The 20507-nt window shown below is 44.9% G+C and overlaps 1 protein-coding gene and 1 long non-coding RNA gene across 4 annotated transcripts in view; one reads left to right on the forward strand and one right to left on the reverse strand.

The window, feature by feature from the left end:
• LOC119163950 (uncharacterized) overlaps positions 1-19769 on the reverse strand; it is a 185723-nt gene extending 165954 nt beyond the window's left edge. Inside the window, exon 1 of one of the 2 annotated variants that reach the window (XM_075888846.1) lies at positions 19705-19769. In XM_075888846.1, the coding sequence (XP_075744961.1) occupies positions 19705-19717 (13 nt within the window). In that variant the 5' untranslated portion in view covers positions 19718-19769. Of the gene's footprint in view, positions 1-3576; positions 3814-19704 lie in introns of those variants that run through there. The other variant, XM_075888847.1, reaches the window with a different exon arrangement.
• LOC142803587 (uncharacterized) overlaps positions 1-20507 on the forward strand; it is a 254867-nt gene that overhangs the window by 189976 nt on the left and 44384 nt on the right. The gene's annotated exons all lie outside the window — the stretch shown is intronic.

Here is a 20507-nt window from a genome sequence, read left to right on the forward strand (position 1 = left end):
TGTATTAAGTTCATAAATAATTGAATGGTGTTACAGCACACAATATTGTTATCTAGTCTCTTCCAATGGTGGATAGCTGACGGAAAAGGGGAATGTTTGTGAGCGTTAACATGACTGAAAGGTTAGTGCATTGTTTCAGAATGGTTCAGTCGCAATGAGTGGTTAGGCGGGTCTAGCAGGTAATGAGATCGTGATGTGCGGAATTTCGGTAAACAAATTTTAGTCGCGGGATAATTCTGCGTTGCGAAAGAGGTTTTAAGTTTACCCTTGCGAGCAAGCCTGCAGAACTGGATTCCCTCGAGAAGTCTGAATATACAAATTTAATTGCCAATTTTTGTATTCTTTATGTTTTATTGATGAGGTGCTTTTGATGTGGGCTCCAGATGAGACCGGCGTACTATAAACATGGTCTAATAAGTGTTTTGTAGGCATTAAATTTAAGGTGTTGTGGTGCAGTGCGCATTTTTCTCCTCAGAAAAGACTGTTTCCTCTCTGCTTTACGACATGTCGCTGAAACGTGTGGTTCCCAGTTGAGGTTTTATGAGAGAGCAATTCCTAAGTATTTTACTTGGTCGCTTTTTCCTATAGTTGTGTTTCCTATGGTATATGTAAAGTCAAGGGGGTTTGTCTTATTTGTGAAAGAAATGAAATGATTTTTGGTTGTGTTTAATTTCATGACCCAAGAATTGCACCAGAAATAAATCATTTGTAATGAATTGTTCAGTCTAACTTGATCGTCTGAGTTGTGTACAAGTGTGTACACGACACAGTCGTCTGCGAATAGTCGCACTTGAACAGGGTTATTTACAGAAAGTTGGATGTTATTAATAAACATTAAAAACAAAAGTGGGGCAAGAACCGATTCCTGAGGTACTCCAGAGTAAACGTCAAGCGGTTGCGATAGATGATTGTCGATTGTTACGCTCTGTATTTGTTTGGTTAAAAAAACCATTAATTCAGGCTCCTCATTTATCATCAATACCAAAGGCTGATAGTTTTGTCATGAAATCCTTGTGTGGGACAACGTCAAACGCTTTGAAAAAGTCTAAAAAGACGGCATATAATTGACTGTTCTGCTTAATTGCATTGGCTATGTCGGGAGGTGATTCAGCTAGTTGGGTTGTAGTTGAAAGACCTGTCCTAAAACCACGTTCATGCTTGTAAAGGCACTCATTCGTTTCTAGGTGAGTAAATTATGGCCTTGAAAATGACATGTTCCGATATTTTGCACCAGGAGCTCGTAAGCGACACTGGGCGTATAGTTGCTTATTTATAGCTTAAATAGGCAAGCAAAAAAAAAACTTTTTTTTTTGCGAAAGCCGAAATTCCCCATTGCTCCCTAACACCGTGCGAAAGCATCGAAAACTGCCACTGCTATATGTGGCCACTCGAAGTATCGGTGACCGCCGTCGCGACGAGACAGCGGGGGCTCCGGATGCGTCCTTATCGGTGGCGGACGGCGCTCCGTAATTGGCATCTTTTCTTTCCGGTGCGATCAGACGAGTGTGTGAGTGTGGACAGGCACTGTGCGGCAGAATCTCACTCCCATCCTCACCAGCGACGACGGGAAGAAAACGCCCCTCTCATCGATGCGCTGCTGCTGGCTCAGGATTCAGTAATCCTCATTATTAGCGGCTCTGGCGGAAGGACCGATCAGCCAAACAAATCATATCTTCCTCGGACTCACTCAAAAAACATATTTTGCTCTGGGAGCTCACTCTCACTGAGATTCTGGCAAAGTTTTGTTTGGCGTCGTACAAGTCGGTTGCCAAACTTGGGGGGGTATTTGCTCCTGTAGTTCTGGCTTTTCTGTATAGTTCTTGTGTAATCCGTCGTGTCTGTGCGGTCTGTTGACATCAGCCGTTTTACTTAGCAGCTCCTGAGTGTTGCAGAAGTATGAGCTCCATTTTTTTCGCTGTACAATCCGTCCTATAAAAAACCGATCAGACTCGGTCGTGCTTAGGAAGTAGCGAATTCACGCGTTCGGATTGGATGGTGTCTCAGAAGCGGGAAACAACGGGCAACGACAGATTTACCGGGAAAATGAACGGCGTAGCAAAACTGATAACTGACTTCTTCGACACTGAAGAGAACCTTCCCAAAATCTTCCTCATTTGCACTCACTTGAACTCGTTACTTGAGAATTTTTCCAACTGGTCTCACTCGGACACAAACTCCCGAGCACAGTATTCACTCGAACTCTCTCAGACCCAGACTCACAGCTTGAACTCAGTCATAGTGAGTCAACTCTGTTAATGTGAAATCAGCTTTTTTTTATTCTGACCTCAAGGCTCTTAAACGCCAATATCCCACATAATTGTTACGTTACAATATGCCTTTAGATTTTGTATCTACGTGTGCGAGTTGTGTGTTTTCAATTCAGTAAGTAGATCTTTTAAAACATGCGTCACTCACACGAGACATTTTTATCCATAACTTCCATGAAAATGATTTCGGGGTGACGTCACAGCATTCACCCCTCCACAAATTCGCGCTTCTGATCAATAATACTGAGGTGGTGCATGAATGGTAGATCTTTGGAGGACGCGAAAGAAGACGTGAGTAAAAGCATAAGTGAATATAAGGCTGATAGTAAGGCTGAAGATAAGTAGAAGTCGTGGGAGTCCCACACTGTAGAATTTCTAACCTGCCAACACTGACATGATGGCTTACCCGATATTTGATCATTTCTGGGATTATTTCTATCTCGTCCCACATGCCCCTCTTGCGTGTTCCCCCGTTAGTATCCGTCTACGACCAAGGCCGTCTCGCACCTCCCCATAATAACGCGCTAAAAACGGAAACAACAGCGTTGTTTCTAAGAGCTAATAAAATGAAGGAAGTCGCTCGAACTAGCGAATGATGATGATTTTATCCTTAAACCTCCCACAATCATCTTAGCCAGGGATGCGACCCGCGACCCTCAGATGACTGTCCTCACCCAGCATTTTTTCTGTGACTTTTTTTGTTTGTGAGCTGCACAGGCGTGAATGGTCTAGGCTTTGTTTTTGCGAGCAATACCAGGTGGTCACTACGTCGTGAAACATGGTCGAGACACAAGAAATATATTTCGAATTTGGATCATATTTTAGTTTTATTTATTTTGAGATCAATATCGATCTGTTGGAGTCCTGGAACCAAATGTTTTTTTTTAGAAATATTCTGTATAAGAAATATTCAAACTGTATTTTTAATGGCAACGTTTTTAACGAATGATTCCTTGCAGGATCTGCAAGGAATTGAGATTACCACACTGAATAAACGCCCCGGGTTATGCGAAGCAAAGCGAAAACGATGCGCAGAAACGTGTAATAACAAAAAACAAAAACTTCAGCCTGGCGTTTCGGCAGGGACAGAAGACGAGTTCGTGCTGCATGGTCGAAACCGGGCTCAATATGTTTTGTTCACCCATAGTGTTTGACTATGCCACGCGTGAGCGATTCAACGAAAAAAAAAAGTGGGCCCTGCCGAAGACCAAGCTGAATGAATGTAAAAGTATGACACTAAAGAGAAAAAGACGTGCACGCATTCGCAATCCAAGAACACCCATGCTGCACCGAAACACGTTCCTCTTACCCATCACTGCTGCTGCTGCTCGGAATCAACAAGAGAAGGAAGACACGGGGTGTCAAAGGCCGCACTGCCACAACCGCCAGATAACGCACTTGCGGAAGCCCGGCTAGGGAAGAGGCAGGAAGCTCATTATAGCCATCGCTTAGCGCGCCACTCGGGGACGACAAGCGAGCCTTCCTGACTGCCGTCTTCGCCGGCACTTCGCACGTCCGCCTTATATATAAACTGGCGTGTAGGCAGGGTTGCCAGATGCTATCGAGCAAGAAGTCGTCACAAAAAAAGCCTCCAAAAAAAGCGGTGTGACTTTCGCGATGAAGTGAAATTTTAATGAATTTTCACGCCGATGTGATGTGTGATCACACCGCGATGACCCTACACCCTTGCAGGGCTAGGATAGTCGTCCGTAGGATAATTGGCTAAAGTTTTCTCTATCTTTCTCTCTCCTGTTCTGGAAAATAATTTCAAATATAAGAAAAAATGTCACTGAAATGCGAAGGGAAGTTGAAAAGACTACGCTACTTATTTGATACAGCGAAAGTATGCGCAGCTCTGAACGAAAGCAAAATTTCATTTAACGGTGAAGCTCTGGCAGTCTTCTGTCTGGTTGGGAAGCAAATAACATCGGAAAGGGGACCCCAACCAACGTAATAAATTGAATAACTTGTTTTAACCCTATGTTTCAGATCCAACTCAGACCCTTCTTCTGTAGGTGTTACTGTGAAAGCTCTTGAAGAGAAGGTGGTATAAACTATAATGCTCTCTTGCGTCTCACAGTCACTAATGAAGAAGGGTCCGAATGGAACCCGAAGCGTCGGGTTTTCCTGATATTAAAGTATAGAGAAGTTTTAAGTTATAATGAATACGTTGGTTGGTGTCCCTAGCTTCAATGTTAACATTTGGGTGGTCTCCACTCGGTTGAATGCACGCTTGCCAGTGCATAATTAAACGTTACTTGTTAATCATCGCCAACATATGTTATAGGCTTCAAAACTGAACTACTGCAAGTCATTGACAAACGCGCTATCGGCGAACGTGATCACTGAAATAACTACATTTCTTGGAGAAATGCAAATAAGACGAAAAAAATGTGGCAAGTGACTGGAACAGTCTACGATTGATTTGGCGAAAAAAAAACCGAATCTGCTTATTTTAAGCGCAACTGGCAACTCTGCTTGTAGGGTACAAACTCCACTGCTATATCCGCAACCTCGGTCCAGAAATACCGCTGTGTGCGACGACTATATATAGGTAGAAGAGTTGTGGAAACCAAGTGTGTCTTCCGGCTAACACTTGCGAGTTGGACGATCTCTACGCTTTCGAGGCATGGCACGGAGCACGAGGAACCAAGGCGTCACAAGCCGATACGATGCACGGAATAAGGAATGACTGGCATCGGATCAACTTCACTGTAGAACAGTTTTGTCTGGGGCTACTCATTTTGGTAAATTAATGTTGGAAACTAGCACATACGCGTGCTTATTAACATGTATTGTAATTCTCCTGTACGCATTGTTTACTTTTTCTCTAACAATCACTTTTTTTTTGTCACTCTTCTCATGCCCCTTTGAAGTAACCAGTTGCGTTTCGAGGAAAACAGCCAAGCAGCGAAAAATATCCGCCCAAATTCTCGCGAATCGCTAGAAAATGATAAAAAAATTTCTGACAGTACTAAATTCTTGCAGTAAAATTTATTACAGGCCTAGAACAGGCTTTCTGCATTTATGGAAGGCCACCGTGCTAGGAAAGAGTGTAAAGTATTTTTTTATATAGCCCTAGCTCCTACACTCTGTGACGTGTTGGTTAGTCTGTTGTTCCACATTGAGATAGTTCAAAACACACTTTAGTATGGTTACGTATCTGACCGGGCAGTAGGGCAAGAGCATTTGCGTAATGGTAATAGAATAATTTAAAGAAAAAGTAGGAGCTGTTCTTAGTAATGGGAAACTTAAGGACGGGGGGGGGGGGGGGTAGCGCAGTTTGCATTAAGTACCGCAAGGCTGGATTACGGCAGAGCTGGTGAGGATCCAGATGGTCCTGGCTCGACTAGGCATCTACGCTTTCAGCTCTCTCTTTCCCACCCCTATACTATACGTGACTACGCTTGCTCTCGCAAAGAAATTTTTTTTAACCAGAAGTTTCTGATAATATCTGCGGCTTTACGCTCCAAATTCACGATGTGGTTATGAGTGGCGCCGTAGTGGACGGTTCTTAAAACTTCGACCATCTTATGCATTATCACAGTGCACGGGCCTCTCGCATTTCGCCCCCCCTCCCCCCACCAAAATAAGACCGTCGCAACCGGAATCGAACCCGCGACCTCCGGGTGAGCAGCCGAGCACCGTAACAGCTACCATGGCGAACCATTCAAGACAATCAGCTATTCAATTCAGCCGCGAAAGCGGTGCCTTCGATTGCCCGGTGGCAGGATGGCTCGATCGTTGTTGCAACGCATCTCCGCTCATTCACGGCCAACGAGTGAACAGAGACGGGGCGATTCACAGCGGCGGAAGTGTGCCAGCCACTGCGAAATGCGCGAGCTGCGCGTGCTGCGACCATTCTTTCGACAGCGGCGACTCCGTCGACGAGGGCGTCCAGCTGTGCGCGTTATCAGCGTCGGAAGTTGCAGCGGCGCACATCTGATGACTTGGCCGCCTGCGATACGGTGGCGCACATCGTGCCTATACACTAAATCTGAGAGATCGCATGTCAGTGCAACCGACGCGTCGAAAATGGCCGTATTTCTTTTTATTATGTCTGAATCAGCGCAGCAAAACATCCCATGCATGTTGTTTTTGTAATGTTTTCTGACATTTTCAACATCCTCACTTTGAAATGCTGTTTGGTTGTTCTGTGCATATGGCTTACAGGGACGCCACTGTGACAGCCACGTTGTTGCATGGCGGATTGCGAACTTTGTGATGCCACATTATGGCATTAGCACACCGCATTTTGTTCCTTCGCTGTTTATGTACAAAGTCCTTGTAACTTTCAGGTGACGTCGTGATCTTCGGGTGATTACGCTGTCTTGACGTCGCCTAAGCCGCCACGTTAAATCCATGTTGTGCGTCCATTACGCCGCGGACAAGAAATCATCTGACTGTAGCTTACTATATTGTACACTGATAACCGCTAAAAACTGCCAATGATTGCTCCTTTTTTTTGTTTTGGGAGGACAGACCTTATTCAAGTGTGAATAAAAGTTAGCCCTCCCCCTCCCCCCCCCCGTTTTGTTTCTTCTTTAGGGGCTGGCGAGTGGGAATTCAAGGAATGTAAACTTAAAGAGCCGACGCCACGCGCAATGTTCCGGTGCTGCTTGTTTCCTGCCTTTTTGTTTTGTTTTGTTTTTATATGTTCGGCTTTTAATTTTCGCCAAAATGTGGGTTCTTGTCCACAAAGCTGAGCTGGCTGAATTTTTTCTATTGGCCCATTTCTACGTAAAAAATGTCCGTGGCTCTTTTATCATTGACCTCGCTGATTTACCGCATAATGGAACACTTGGGCTTAAGATAAAAATTTATAGGCAGCTTCACCTTATTATAGTGGTGCCAAGCTTCAAGGAAGAGCGGAGCTGGACAGCCTTCTTTGTTTCTCTTCGGTTCTCTCTTTGCTTTCGTTCTTTGTTGTTTTCGTTAAAAGTTTTTCCCTCTTTATTTCTATTTATTTCTGTTTTGCTTCTTATTATTTTCTTTTTTCTTTCTTCCTATTTTTTACTTTTTTCCTCTTTCAATTTTTAAACATGGTTGTGTCTTCGTGTTTTCGTGGCCATGGTAGTGATGTCCGCAGAATCGTCAAGGCGCTCGAAGAACAAGAGGGAGAAGACTTTTCTTTAGTGCTAGCGTGTGCTGAATATGCTATACAAGTATATATGCTATATATCCGCTTCGGTTGAACAGTCGCTAGGCTTATCGGCTGCTATCCCGAATGTGCCCGGTTCGATCCCGGTCGTGGCGGTCGCATTTCGATGCAGGCAAAATAGTATATATAGGCCCGTCTATACTGTGCAATGTCAGTGCACGTCAAATGGTCAATGTTTCCGGAGATAAGTGTCCACTATATACGGCGTCACTCATATATCTACAGTCGTATCATGCTTTTAGGACGTAGCACCCCAGACAATGTTGTTGAATAGGCTATATTTAGATTTGCCTGCGTTACGCAAAGCGACTATGACAGACAGCATATGACAGCGTGGCTCCCTAAAGTTTGCCACACTTATTAGAATTCTGTGCAACATAAAGAGATGACGCTGTCTTTCCTGCCATGTTCGCGGTACAATAATGATAAGCCGATCTTCGCCGTTGATTTTATGCAGAAATACGTCACCTTTCGTACTTACGAAAACATTTGCGTAGCTTCCATGAAGTCCTGCAAGGCTGTGGCGCAGCACAGCTGATTGGAACTCGGCTTTACTAGGTACAAGGGCATTCACGCGCCGGTGCACTAAGTGTTTACGCCAAACCGTCAATAACGAGTATTGACGTATTAATCCGGTTCACTTGGGCCTTGATTAGCAATCACAGCACCAAGTAGTTTGATTAACTAAAATATATTTCAACAGCAATACTGTTTAAGCCAGCCGTAAAAACTTTGGTGTGTACCAGTTTGTACAAAATATATCATCATCACGAACGAGTTTGTGCGAGAGAAATTGGGCAAGTCCCATTCCTCACTGTTGGAGTATACATTCTTAATCAGGTCCTGTTTAAATGCCAGGAAACCAGACAAGAAATGTCTGATTGAGAGTGTACTGTTAATGAAGAAGGCAGCAGGTGGGTGGCAAAAAATCGCTTAATACTTCAGACAGATGTAAGTGGTGATTGAGAAAATTTTTAACAAACCATCGGAATCGAATCAGTGATAAACAACGAGGCCACATGTTTAAGTGTCGCTGAAGCATCTGTACGGAGTGCTTCGGTGGTACGGACGACGAGAGGATACTAGAGAACGGGACAGGCAATGGCGGCTGTGAGAAGACCCTGAAGCGATTTAATATTTTAGGGGTGAAGCTCCTTACGCTGTAGGTCGTCTGTACCGTGTCGTCGTAGTAGCCACCTCTCCTTTAGTCCTCAGATTGCCCGCCGGATGGCGGTACTTGTATATGATGACTATATGATGAAAAGATGTGAGATGGCGGTACTTGAAGTGTTCACTAGACGGACGGATGGACGCACGGACGGAGGGACAGACAGACAGACGGCCGGAAACATGGCCAGATTGACGGACAGACGCACGGGCGAACGCACGGGCGGACAGACGGACGCATGGACACGCGAACGGACGCACGAATGGACCGACGCTTCGCCCGACTCATCATCATTCACTCAGTGGATATACTGTGATTTTTTACCACTAAAGGTTGTACTCTTCAGCATCTATACAGCATAACACATCGTGCCTCTTACTGTGGCAATGTGCGTGCAGAGACCAGTATTCATTCTAAAGGACGGCGGGCAAACAGGGACAAATGAAATGAGTCAAGACACCACAAACGCTTCCCCACAACTGAAGATTCGTCAGGTAACTTGCATAAAAATGAAATTAAATGCCGGATTGGTAGGCTCACTATTGCGTGGGCTGTGCTGATTAGTTTTTGTGCCTTCTTTCTTTTTCACCTTAGTGCGCATTTTTAACTGTTAGTTGGTGTTTGGAGTGCCTTGATTTCTTCTCTCTACGTTTGCATGCCCCGTATTTTAGAATGAACCCGCTCCAACTAACTCGGCGCTCTGTTATTCAGAGACCGGAAAGGGAACGTGACAGTCTGCTACCAGGTGTGAATCGTATCCTCGTATAGCAGATACGAGAAACACTCAACGACCGGGCAACATCTGCGCATCAACTCCACTCAAAACTCCGCCGGCGCATCATTGTGAGGCCGCCTTATCGCACTCTGGCCCGTACAGCTGTCCTCTTATCAGTGTAACGTTCATGAAAGCGGCGATACCGCTGCGTAAATGGGGAAGAGATGGTTTAATCTTGCAGCTGCTCATGGAATATTTCGCACTCGTAGTGTATGCTGATACCGTGCCGAGATTTCCTGTACCAGATGTTGTGAATACAAGGCTCGTCAGGGACAGTATCCTCCGCAATCACTCTAATGTTGGCGATACCCTCATAGATGGACCCTATTTAGAAGTTAGAAATATCTTCCATGTAAATGTCAGAATACGTATAGGAAGGCACATTTATTGACTAACAATTCATTTGAGCATGATACAAAAGTTTATAAAGACTAGTATAAACCTTATCTTGCGACAATGTTCTTTCGCACTAGTCGTGTTGAACTTGACAAACACTTTTCGGTTGACGTTCTGTGAATTCAAATCATGCAAATAAACACACATCGTAGGAATCAATATGTGCGAAGCAATCGGCGTGCAGCAGCCCATATATGCCTGCATGGTTTCTCGCTTTGAGGCAAGTGAATTGACGTTTTTATGTAAATTGAGTAAGTTCGGGTATATTGTGCACCCAGCATGCACACCGAGTACAGTGACATGTAAAGGCCCTATAGTTTAACGTCGGCAATCGCTTCACAGTAGTTTTGTCGCCACGAAGTACTTGCTACGGTGTGATGATGTGCATATGTGTAGTCAAACGCAACGATATACTGACTCAAGTTGCGATCAGAGGTGCACGTAAGTAATGCATATTGCGTTTAATACAAAATTAGATAGCCAACTCCACAACCGTAATTGGCGCTACCCAGACATAACGCTTGTACAGGGTTCTGTATAGTACAATGCTTGATCGCCAGGTAGAATGCCGGCAGGTTCAAGATAGATAGATAGATAGATAGATAGATAGATAGATAGATAGATAGATAGATAGATAGATAGATAGATAGATAGATAGATAGATAGATAGATAGATAGATAGATAGATAGATAGATAGATAGATAGATAGATAGATAGATAGATAGATAGATAGATAGATAGATAGATAGATAGATAGATAGATAGATAGATAGATAGATAGATAGATAGATAGATAGATAGATAGATAGATAGATAGATAGATAGATAGATAGATAGATAGATAGATAGATAGATAGATAGATAGATAGATAGATAGATAGATAGATAGATAGATAGATAGATAGATAGATAGATAGATAGATAGATAGATAGATGGATGGATGGATGGATGGATGGATGGATGGATGGATGGATGGATGGATGGATGGATGGATGGATGGATGGATGGATGGATGGATGGATGGATGGATGGATGGATGGATGGATGGATGGATGGATGGATGGATGGATAGATAGATAGATAGATAGATAGATAGATAGATAGATAGATAGATAGATAGATAGATAGATAGATAGATAGATAGATAGATAGATAGATAGATAGATAGATAGATAGATAGATAGATAGATAGATAGATAGATAGATAGATAGATAGATAGATAGATAGATAGATAGATAGATAGATAGATAGATAGATAGATAGATAGATAGATAGATAGATAGAAACAAATGCGTAGCGTTTATTAAACCTTGCTGATCCGGGAGCACACCCATGGTGACTACTTTTTTAAGCTACATTCCTCCCCCACATTTTCAGAGTGGCCATACCGGCGTGCTAAGGTCTTTGCCTTTCTCTCTGTCTTTCTCTCTCTCTCTCTTGCTGCAAATAGGACGGACTGTTTATCTGAAAGAATGCCTGCTTTGGTGCTTGTCCATTCGCTTTTGTTAGCGTTCCTTAACGGCACACCTTTGCCATGTTAAACGAGAAAGTGTTTGTCTTCTTCCTCCGCCTCCCTCTTCTGCTCTGTTTATCTTCCTGTTAACAGCCGCGTGATATCAATCGTTGCGCACGTGTATCGTAGCCAATAGATGCACACACGAACGAGCTGGGAAGTGTGCATTCGCAATGCCACGGTGTGGCTGGCAGATGGCGATTCACGCGAGCCGGAAGCGCTCGACCCTTGGCGGCCGGGGAGAGCAAGAGGGCGGAGAAAGCCGCCCCAGCTGCTGAGGAGCACTCAAAAACAATGGGCGGCTGTCGGATATCGAACCAATGAAAAGGCGTCTAAAGTGATTACCGTGGCAACGATATACGTGACCCCTGCCAGAGATCATCGACCAAGAAAGGGTGTCAACAATAGTATACTCTAAAAAGAAAAAGAGGGTAGAATAATGAAAAGAAAAGCCAAAGTATGTATGCTTAAAGGGGCAAAAACGTGAGGGTTCAAGCATACAGTATAACACACGATATCTGCTGCCTTGCGTCGGGTAGAATGGCTCCTTAATTTGCGTGAGTCAAGATCAGGACTGACACCGCACGAAAAAGCCGTTGAATATCAATCGTAGAACGTGTTATTGTAAAAAAAAGGAGCTTGTGTACAGGCTGTAGTTGAATCATAGTGGAGGATAGCGCTGAAAAGTTGACTATATAAGGCGCCAGACGTCTGCATCGTTTATGCATTAATTCATGTAGCTGCGCTTGTTAGTATCAATACCAACTGAATGCATTCAAATTACTAGCAAATAAGCACAATAACACAAAGTTGTCCTGTCTCTTTTTCTGTGTCATTGTAAGTGCTGTCTATAGTAATATGGAAGCATTGTGTATGTATATATCGCTTCGTCTGGGTCGTTCCCGTCTGCCGTCTTTGTCAAGGCTTGCAGCGCTGTCTATGTTTTCCGTTATTGTCCAACCAAAAACCTCTCTGGGCTCGTGCTTGTATGTATATATAAGTATATTATGAGCGCTGCATCTCGTGATGCGTGCGCGTTTTCGTCATCCTTTTTATTTTTATTTTTCCGTGGAGTTCTCAACAGTGACTCGCAACATAAAAGCACCATTTGGCTCTGCACTATGCACAAGTAGTCCAAAGGGTCACGTTATTATCTTTCAGCTGTTTCCCCGCACGAACACTACTGACTTCAATTGTTCGCCTCGGTGTAAGTTTTGCGAAATTTGGAAACGATTCTGTGTGCTGTACCTTCATATTATATATATATATATATATATATATATATATATATATATATATATATATATATATATATATATATATATATATATATATATATATATATATATGTGTGTGTGTGTGTGTGTGTGTGTGTGTGTGTGTGTGTGTGTGTGTGTGTGTGTGTGTGTGTGTGTGTGTGTGTGTGTGTGCCTCTTTGTGCGTGTATATAAACTCTCGCAAGTGAAGGATGCCGACGTTGAATTGCCCAACGCCATTCTGACTTTGTAGATATGAATATACACAGTGCACAGTTGCATCCTCAATCGCGCAGACTGGCTGATGAAGCTTCATCATCCAATGTGATGATAGAGCGTGGCTGGGAGAACCATTGACAGCTTTTTCGACGCCTTCATACCACGTAAGAAGCTGCGCAGTATTGGGGACAACAGACCTTCACCTCTGTGTTGTCGACATGCCGCACTTCGATTCGTCTAAGAGGACGTATTATTTGAAAGCAGGCAAAATACAGGCAACAATCACAAAAAGCATCATCGAAAAAGCATTGCACCGTATAGCCAAGTCGCCCTTATCTGTGTCGAACAATCGAGGAATGAGGCACGCCTCGCAATGTGTATACATGAGCTATCACACACACAAAAAAAAAAAAAACCACACGCGCGCTCGTACGCGAGGCTGGAACCTTTGCGTATACGAGCAAGACGCGACGCTTATCATGGTGAGTCACGGGCCTCCACATATATCATCACCAACCTCGCGATATGTCAGAGATATCTTGGCTAACAACGCTATGCCTATTTCTCAGGACACTGCTGTATAATCATCATTGGCAGCTATATATAGGCGCACCTGAAATGTTGTTAATTCTTTGTCAACTCAATCACTGTCCACTTGAATACTGTTATTTATGCATTAAGCCCCAAAGCGGCACCTAAACCCCTCCGAGTTCGAAGACAAGAAATTGGTTTCTTTCTCATCTTCACTATACCGACTCCACCTTCTGCTCGCCACTCGTCTGCGTATAGAACACGTGGATAATGTCAGCACTAAGCGTTAAGCATATCAGCATTTCGCACTTATCGACTACACGCTGGGATCTTCGCTATAGCGCAGTCAAAAACGTGAAAAGAAAAAAGAAAACGAAGTGGAATTTGTTGATCCTTCACGATAGCCATGCGAGAGAATTACGGTACGGGCGTGCGACTGCGTGCGTCACAAAACAGGGTATACGAGTCAGCTCAGATATCGCTCGTATATATGCACCAATCAAGAACTTATTTCCTCATGACATCAAGTGAACATGCTGCTGACGTCACGAATCCTGCTGAAAAGGCGGGGAACTGAAGAAGGAAAAAAACCTGCTTCTTTTTTTTTTTTTTGCATTCTCAGGGATCGTTTAGCGGTTCTCCAATTGTAGCGCTTCTGTCATAGGACTAAAAGTGACACTACCAAGAGCGCAATCCTTTAACAGGGGGCATGCATATACTACTACAACAAGACAACAGTCCTAACTATAGCAACGTTAGTATTCTCTCATAGTATCTGTTTCCAGTTTTATCCACCAGCACTGATTATTCAAGACATGAAATTGCAACACCCGGTGCCCTTGATTCGTTGAGAGAAATAGCCATCATTTTTAAGCAATGTGACTCCTTGTTTTCGCGTTGACCTTGGTACATTCCACCACTGCTACATTTTTTTTTAATCCTAAAACAATGTAAAAGAACATGATGCTTGTAAAAATATCCGAATTCTGGATATGTCGATTTACAAAAGGAAAGGATAAACAAATGGCTGTTAAATAAACACACTTATGCTACAGTAGAGCTGCTATATATATGGTTCGTTGTGTGTCGTATATTGAAGATGATCGTCATCATGAACCAGACAGAACACGGTCAAACACCACCCAAGCACTCGGTGCAGGTGGTTAAACAAGAGAAGCGGCCACGTGTGCCTCTTTAATGGGTATAAACTCGCCGTCCGTGCGTTGCACTGGTTTTTTTTTTTTTTTTGTGGACCATTGTGGTGAATAGTGGTATTTGCCCAATTCTTGTGGCACATACGTGCTACAGAAGTTTATCACAGCAGAGTTGTCATGCTCGACGTTTTCGTGGGCCGCAGGTATACAAAGAGATAGAAAGAAAGAGATAAATAGAAAGGAAGGAAGGGACGAAAGACTAAAAAAGAATAAAGGTAGGAAAGCGAGAGCTAGAGAGAGACAGAGAGAGGAAGGCATTGAAATGAAATGAAATAGAAAAGGAAAAAAGAAAGAAAGGAAAGAGAAAGACTGTGAAACAAACAGACTTTGCAGAAAGTCACGGACTAATCAAAATACATATAAAGAAAGAGAACAGGCACAACTACGTGTAGTACGTATAGCAAAGAGAGGGAAAGAAAAAGGTGAGAAGGTAGAAGCCTACAGTCGAGCCAGGACCAAGTAGCCCCCAGCAACTCCCCTATGACGCAGCCGTGCACGACTCGGCGCAAGCCGCACAAATTTTTTTCTCGGTGAATCTCTAACTCCTGCATTTATTTTGTCTAAATGCAGCGTAAAAGCCACAATTTTTCTCGTTCGCAACTTCCCTCACAATGCGTGCATGGTGCAATTTCGTCCGCCTTTTAATTACCCAGAAATGCATTCTACACCACTCCCTTGTTACGTGCCGCCACCACCAACCCGACCTAGCCAGCCAATTTCGTGTCATAGCGCGGACCGCGGATGAAATGCTCTACGTTTTCGCCAGGCTCAGCAGTGTTTAGGCTATGTGAAATTACGTGCCCATTGCGCCGAGTCAAAACAAACCTGCTGAGTGCAGCGTCCGTCGTGAACAAAACCATAGCCTTTTTGGCGGCGCCATCTTATATTACATCCGTGCAGTTTTGAAAACACGACGAAAACGTAACTAATGCTTGCCAAATACGCTGCGGACGATACCACAGTTGCTATCGGCGCAATGACACGATCATAGATAGCATCCTATCCACACAGTTCACGCGCGCCAAGTCGCACATCGCGGGATCAAATCCCGGCCGCGGCGGCAGAAAATGCTTAAGGTCCGTGTATACCTGTAGAATTGGGGTGAACGTTAAAGAACCCCAGGCGGTCGAGCAAACAACGCGATGGTGGATGACGGCCCCGCGAAGTCCCTCGGTCAAAGCGATGGTAAGTGCCAAATATATATGACCGAATTCGTGAGAGCTTGATGCCATTAAATAACGCATGCACTTATTGGGTCCAGAGAACACGTTCGCGTTATCCGATTTTTCGTATTAACAAGGGACGAGTGTAACCTTCGTTTACTATTTGTATAGCTAAGGAAGACGCTGAGACACTATGCCTTCGCCACGCTGCATTAACCGCAGCATAGTTATTCGATAAAAATATATCAATTGTATTTATATTCATGCAGTCCAATGCTAATTTCCCATGTCACATGATAGTATTGAAATGAATGGGAAAGGACGAAAATGATTGGAAAAATTTTTTTGTGGAGCGGCAAGACGATATGTTGGTTGATCTTTGCACGATGGTGCATAAGAGTGAGTACATTTAAAGCGTAAAAGTGTTTCGGAAAACAATTATTATAAAGCTCAAGGGCTAAGACAAAAGAAAAAGAAATGAAAGGGGGAGTGGTAAAGACAAAAACTAGAAGGCGATTTTATCATGCAGAGTGATGGCATGCGACGGACAGAGAAACACCACGCATGAATTAAGCGAATGCTTGAAAAAGCTACAAATGAAACAAGACAGGCACGCACTAATAACCCGCCGTCTGATTGATTGATATGTGGGGTTTAACGTCCCAAAACCACCATATGATTATGAGAGACGCCATAGTGGAGGGCTCCAGAAATTTCGACCACCTGGGGTTCTGTAACGTGCACCCAAATCTGAGCACATGGGCCTACAACGTTTCCGCGTCCATTGGAATATTAACCCGCCATCCAGCGATGAATTCGACGCCGCAAAAAAAGCTCAAACTTGACCTCTCTGGGCGACCACAATAGGTCTTCTTGTTTTCGTGCTAACACGTGACCTGTACGAGTTCGTCTTTTCCCTCTCTCGTTTTCAGACGTCGTACACAGACGCAAATCTTTAGTACAGACAAATGCATAGCGTCCAATTCAGCCCGGTCGAGCGTTTGCAAACAAACGCCCTTCATGTTGACCCTGAGAACATCGGTACCTCACAGGACTTCCGGTGAAAACTTCCGCTCGCCGCCTTTGACGCGCCTTCAGACTCTCCATCCCAACAACCGTGTGTGATCTTGAGGTGCAGCTATAATGCTATATGTGACTGCCTGCAGCAGCCGAAAGCTGCGGAACAATCGCTCAAATGTTGAAATGTTGAACGAGTTGTGCTAACATGTATAGCATTCCAGCAGTCAGAAAGTTCTTGTTTGCGGAGCTTACAGTCAAGTTACGTATGCATATGCAACAAAAAGGCGACTGCATAAGGCTGTCCACCTTCGCTATATAGAGTTTGCTGTTGCTTCATGTAAGCAACGAGAGCAGTTATTGTTGATTCCAGCACGTTCCATACCTGCACGGTAAAGCCAGCTTTTTTTTTTTTTTTTTCAAAATGAATAGACCCCGAAAACGTTGCTATTGTGGCAAAGGTATACGATGGGCATCTGACTTATTCTCCTATATAAGCTAGAATGAGACAGCATCTGTGAGAAGCTCGGCTCGGACTAATTCTTCAGGGGACGCAAGGTACAGAAACGCCCGTTGTAATGTTAAATGTTTACACACAGTTCACAACATGCTATAGATGCCATACACGACTGCTTATGAAAGGCTGTAAGAGATTGTGTATTTTGTGCGATAGCTTACTCAAACATATTTTGTTGGTATATGTCATGGACTTCCAAAGATTGTGAAAGATGAAGCTGTGCAGCATGGAACCTCCGTTTCTGGTCTTTCTCCCAATGCAATGCTAGAGGGCGAGTAACCGACATTGAGCAAGTTGTCAAAGAAAGACGCTGCAGATTCTTTCGATATACACAGTTTAGAAAATCCAATGAACTGTCAAAAGGAACGAATATCTCGTTCATATAACGATTGATCCTGAATGTTCTTTTGACGTTAAGGTAACAAAACACAAAACTTCCGTACATAGCTAATGTCATTACAAGCAGTTCAATGGGTCGGAAATTACTGTTCACCAAAGACGGAAGGTAAGATAAATTAGGCTACCCTTACACGAGGTAGACGGTGCTCTGGAGGTTACAAGTAAACGTCTATCAGATCCAGAAATGTGTACTGCATAGGTCCTAATGCTGGACAATAAGCTCACTGTATAACTACGCAGACGTCGACAACTACACGATGGTATTTACAAAGAAGGAGTAGTAAAATCATCCATGCAACCTCTATTTCCTCTATTTTTTGTTAAGGCTGAGAACTGCCCGGCTGCGAACATTTTATACCGGCACCCCATTGTTGGCTCGTTACAAGCGAGCTGAATCCACGAGCGCTTGGAGGAAACTAGCCCTATATATTAAGAGTCAAAAGACGTGAAAAGACGCTTACGAGTCAAAAGACGTGAACAGCATGTGCAAAGTGATTGTAGCATGCGCTTAAATGCTTGTAACAGAACGTTCCTGTCGTTTCATAGACGAAGAGTGCATATTGGACACGTTGGTATTATATATACGTGGCGGTCGCATTCGTTCACACTGTGAGAATCGAGATGCCAACATGACAAATTCCACCGAGCAAGCATGCAAAACGACGGCGTTTAAGTCGTATACATCTCCACGGATGAAGCTATAGCATTCACGAAAGGGTTCAAAGCCGCTTTCCGAGCAGCGCAGCGGTGTCCATCACCTGTGCACGTCGCAGTCTGCAGATCGCGTGTCTTCGGAGCAGAGACCATGCGTATAGACGGTGAAAGCTTCGCCGCTGTATAGGGCGATCCGTATGGCACGCATCGGCAGCACACGTTTGTAATCCCAAAAGCACACACACGTTGTCGCACTGCCGCTCCCTGTGCACACTCGACGGCCGCACTATACTTCGTACAGGGCTTGGCTTGGCTGCGTACGTCTCTGGGAAGCTTTCCCGCCTCGTGTGGTCTTCGAGCTGCGAAAGGACGTCCCTTAGTAAGGACGTCGGTCCCCGCGTCCGAGACAAACATTTGAAATATATAACGGATACGCGCGAAGGCGTCGGCTGCCGACCAGTTTGCTCCGACGTTGTGCTCCGGCGACTCCTCGTAATCCTCGGCGGAGCACGGCAGATGTTTGCTTCGTCTTGTTTGCAGATGTCCGTCACATCCCTCGCTGTCCGGGGTGCCACACACGCGCACTCACGGAATGGAGGAAGCCACATCCCTCGTGTTACGCATAACAGAAATCGCCTGCCACAGCCACACTCACCGTTGAACAAGGAGACCCACTATTGGGAGCACGATAGATACACGCATTGGTGGTAACCTTTACAGAAACAGATACGCTCTTCAAAGGCCTGTGTTGTCGTGAACTTTATGAATCCCAAGAAAACCATGCATCACTCTATAGCTTACTCGTGTGTTGGGCTGTTCAGTTGTAGCAACATCATTGAAACGAGCACGATGGTTCATAGCAGGAACTATAATACTCTGCGCGATATAAAAATGAAATGCGTGTGGTGAAGATCAGTAGCGCTTGCTATTCACATAAGGTGGTTTGTATGTGCCCTAGAATAAGTGCTGTTAGTTGCCGTGATAATCTCTGGTGTTGGGGTTATAGGCTCAATAAAGATCAAACTTCAGGCAGAGATTTTAATGACAATTTGAAAGAAGAGACTGCATTGGTTTGGAACGTTATAGGTTTCGGTGACTTTTCGTTCGCTCATTGAGCACGACCGAGCTATACTTGAATTGTGTGATGTGAGAGCCTGACGCTGTAGCAAGCGGGCTAAATTACAGCTGCTATGATTCTCTTATTACTGCACCCGTCACACCTACACACTTCTTCTATTTTTACCTCAAGATGTGCGCGTTGCTAGAGCATTTCTTTGTGTCATTATCGATCAGCGCTCTCAAACACGCGTAGCAATAAAGGGCGAAATCGTTTACCTCCGCAACTGACCTAGGCCCGCAGCTGTCGTGAGACAACTCTTCGTGCATCGCGATTTCCCGCCGAACAGTAGATCCTGAGGGGTACAGAGGTAGAGGGAAGTGACCGTACTCACTCGTGGGTTCCATGCCGGCCCGCGTCCCGCGCCGAATCCCCGGCTGCGCGGCCGAGGATGCGCGCCGACATCCCCCGCCGCCTCGTCCCCCCTTCCGAAAGGGGGCGGAGCACCGGCGAAGGCGGAGCTGGACCCCGCCTACTTCTTCTTTGACGCACTGCGGCAACGCACTGCGGCCTAGAAGGGGGGCACAGCTTTCAGCGATGTCCCTGGCGCCCGTTCCACTGAGAAGTGCGTGTGTCCGCGTATGTTACGCTAAGCACGTTTGATGCCAGCCTTTTTTCAGACTGAGCTGCAGCCTCTCCGGTGACGAGGAGGAGGACGATCAGTGCCCAACGACTCCGCCCGGCGCAGCCGATCTCTGGTCTAGACGTGCTGCGCATTCTTGACGGTGCGGGAGAACAGGCCGAGGCGAATCTCGATGTCAGCTGCTGGCAGATGGGTGGGACGGTTGCCAGGAAGGCCGGATTAACCCTCGCTTACACCACGAGCTCTCCTCTCCGATACTGCCAACGTCGGCGAAACGCGGAGCGAAGCTCTGGTGGGCCCGCGAAGGCTTGTCTCTGCGCTTGGATAGTATGTGGCAAGATCTGCAGTGCACCCGATATTGGACAGCGCTTCACCGAAGTATACCACATGCGCAGCCGCTTTTGAGAACGGAGTATATCTGGCGGACCAATTGCCCGCGACTGTGAAAACAGGCTGCTTCCCTTCGCTCTTGTTGTGGGCTTTCTAATGAAAAGCGCTCACTAACTCACTCACTCACTCACTCACTCACTCACTCACTCACTCACTTACTCTAT

Source organism: Rhipicephalus microplus, chromosome 3, assembly GCF_043290135.1.
Source record: "Rhipicephalus microplus isolate Deutch F79 chromosome 3, USDA_Rmic, whole genome shotgun sequence".
Taxonomy (NCBI): Eukaryota; Metazoa; Arthropoda; class Arachnida; order Ixodida; family Ixodidae; genus Rhipicephalus; species Rhipicephalus microplus.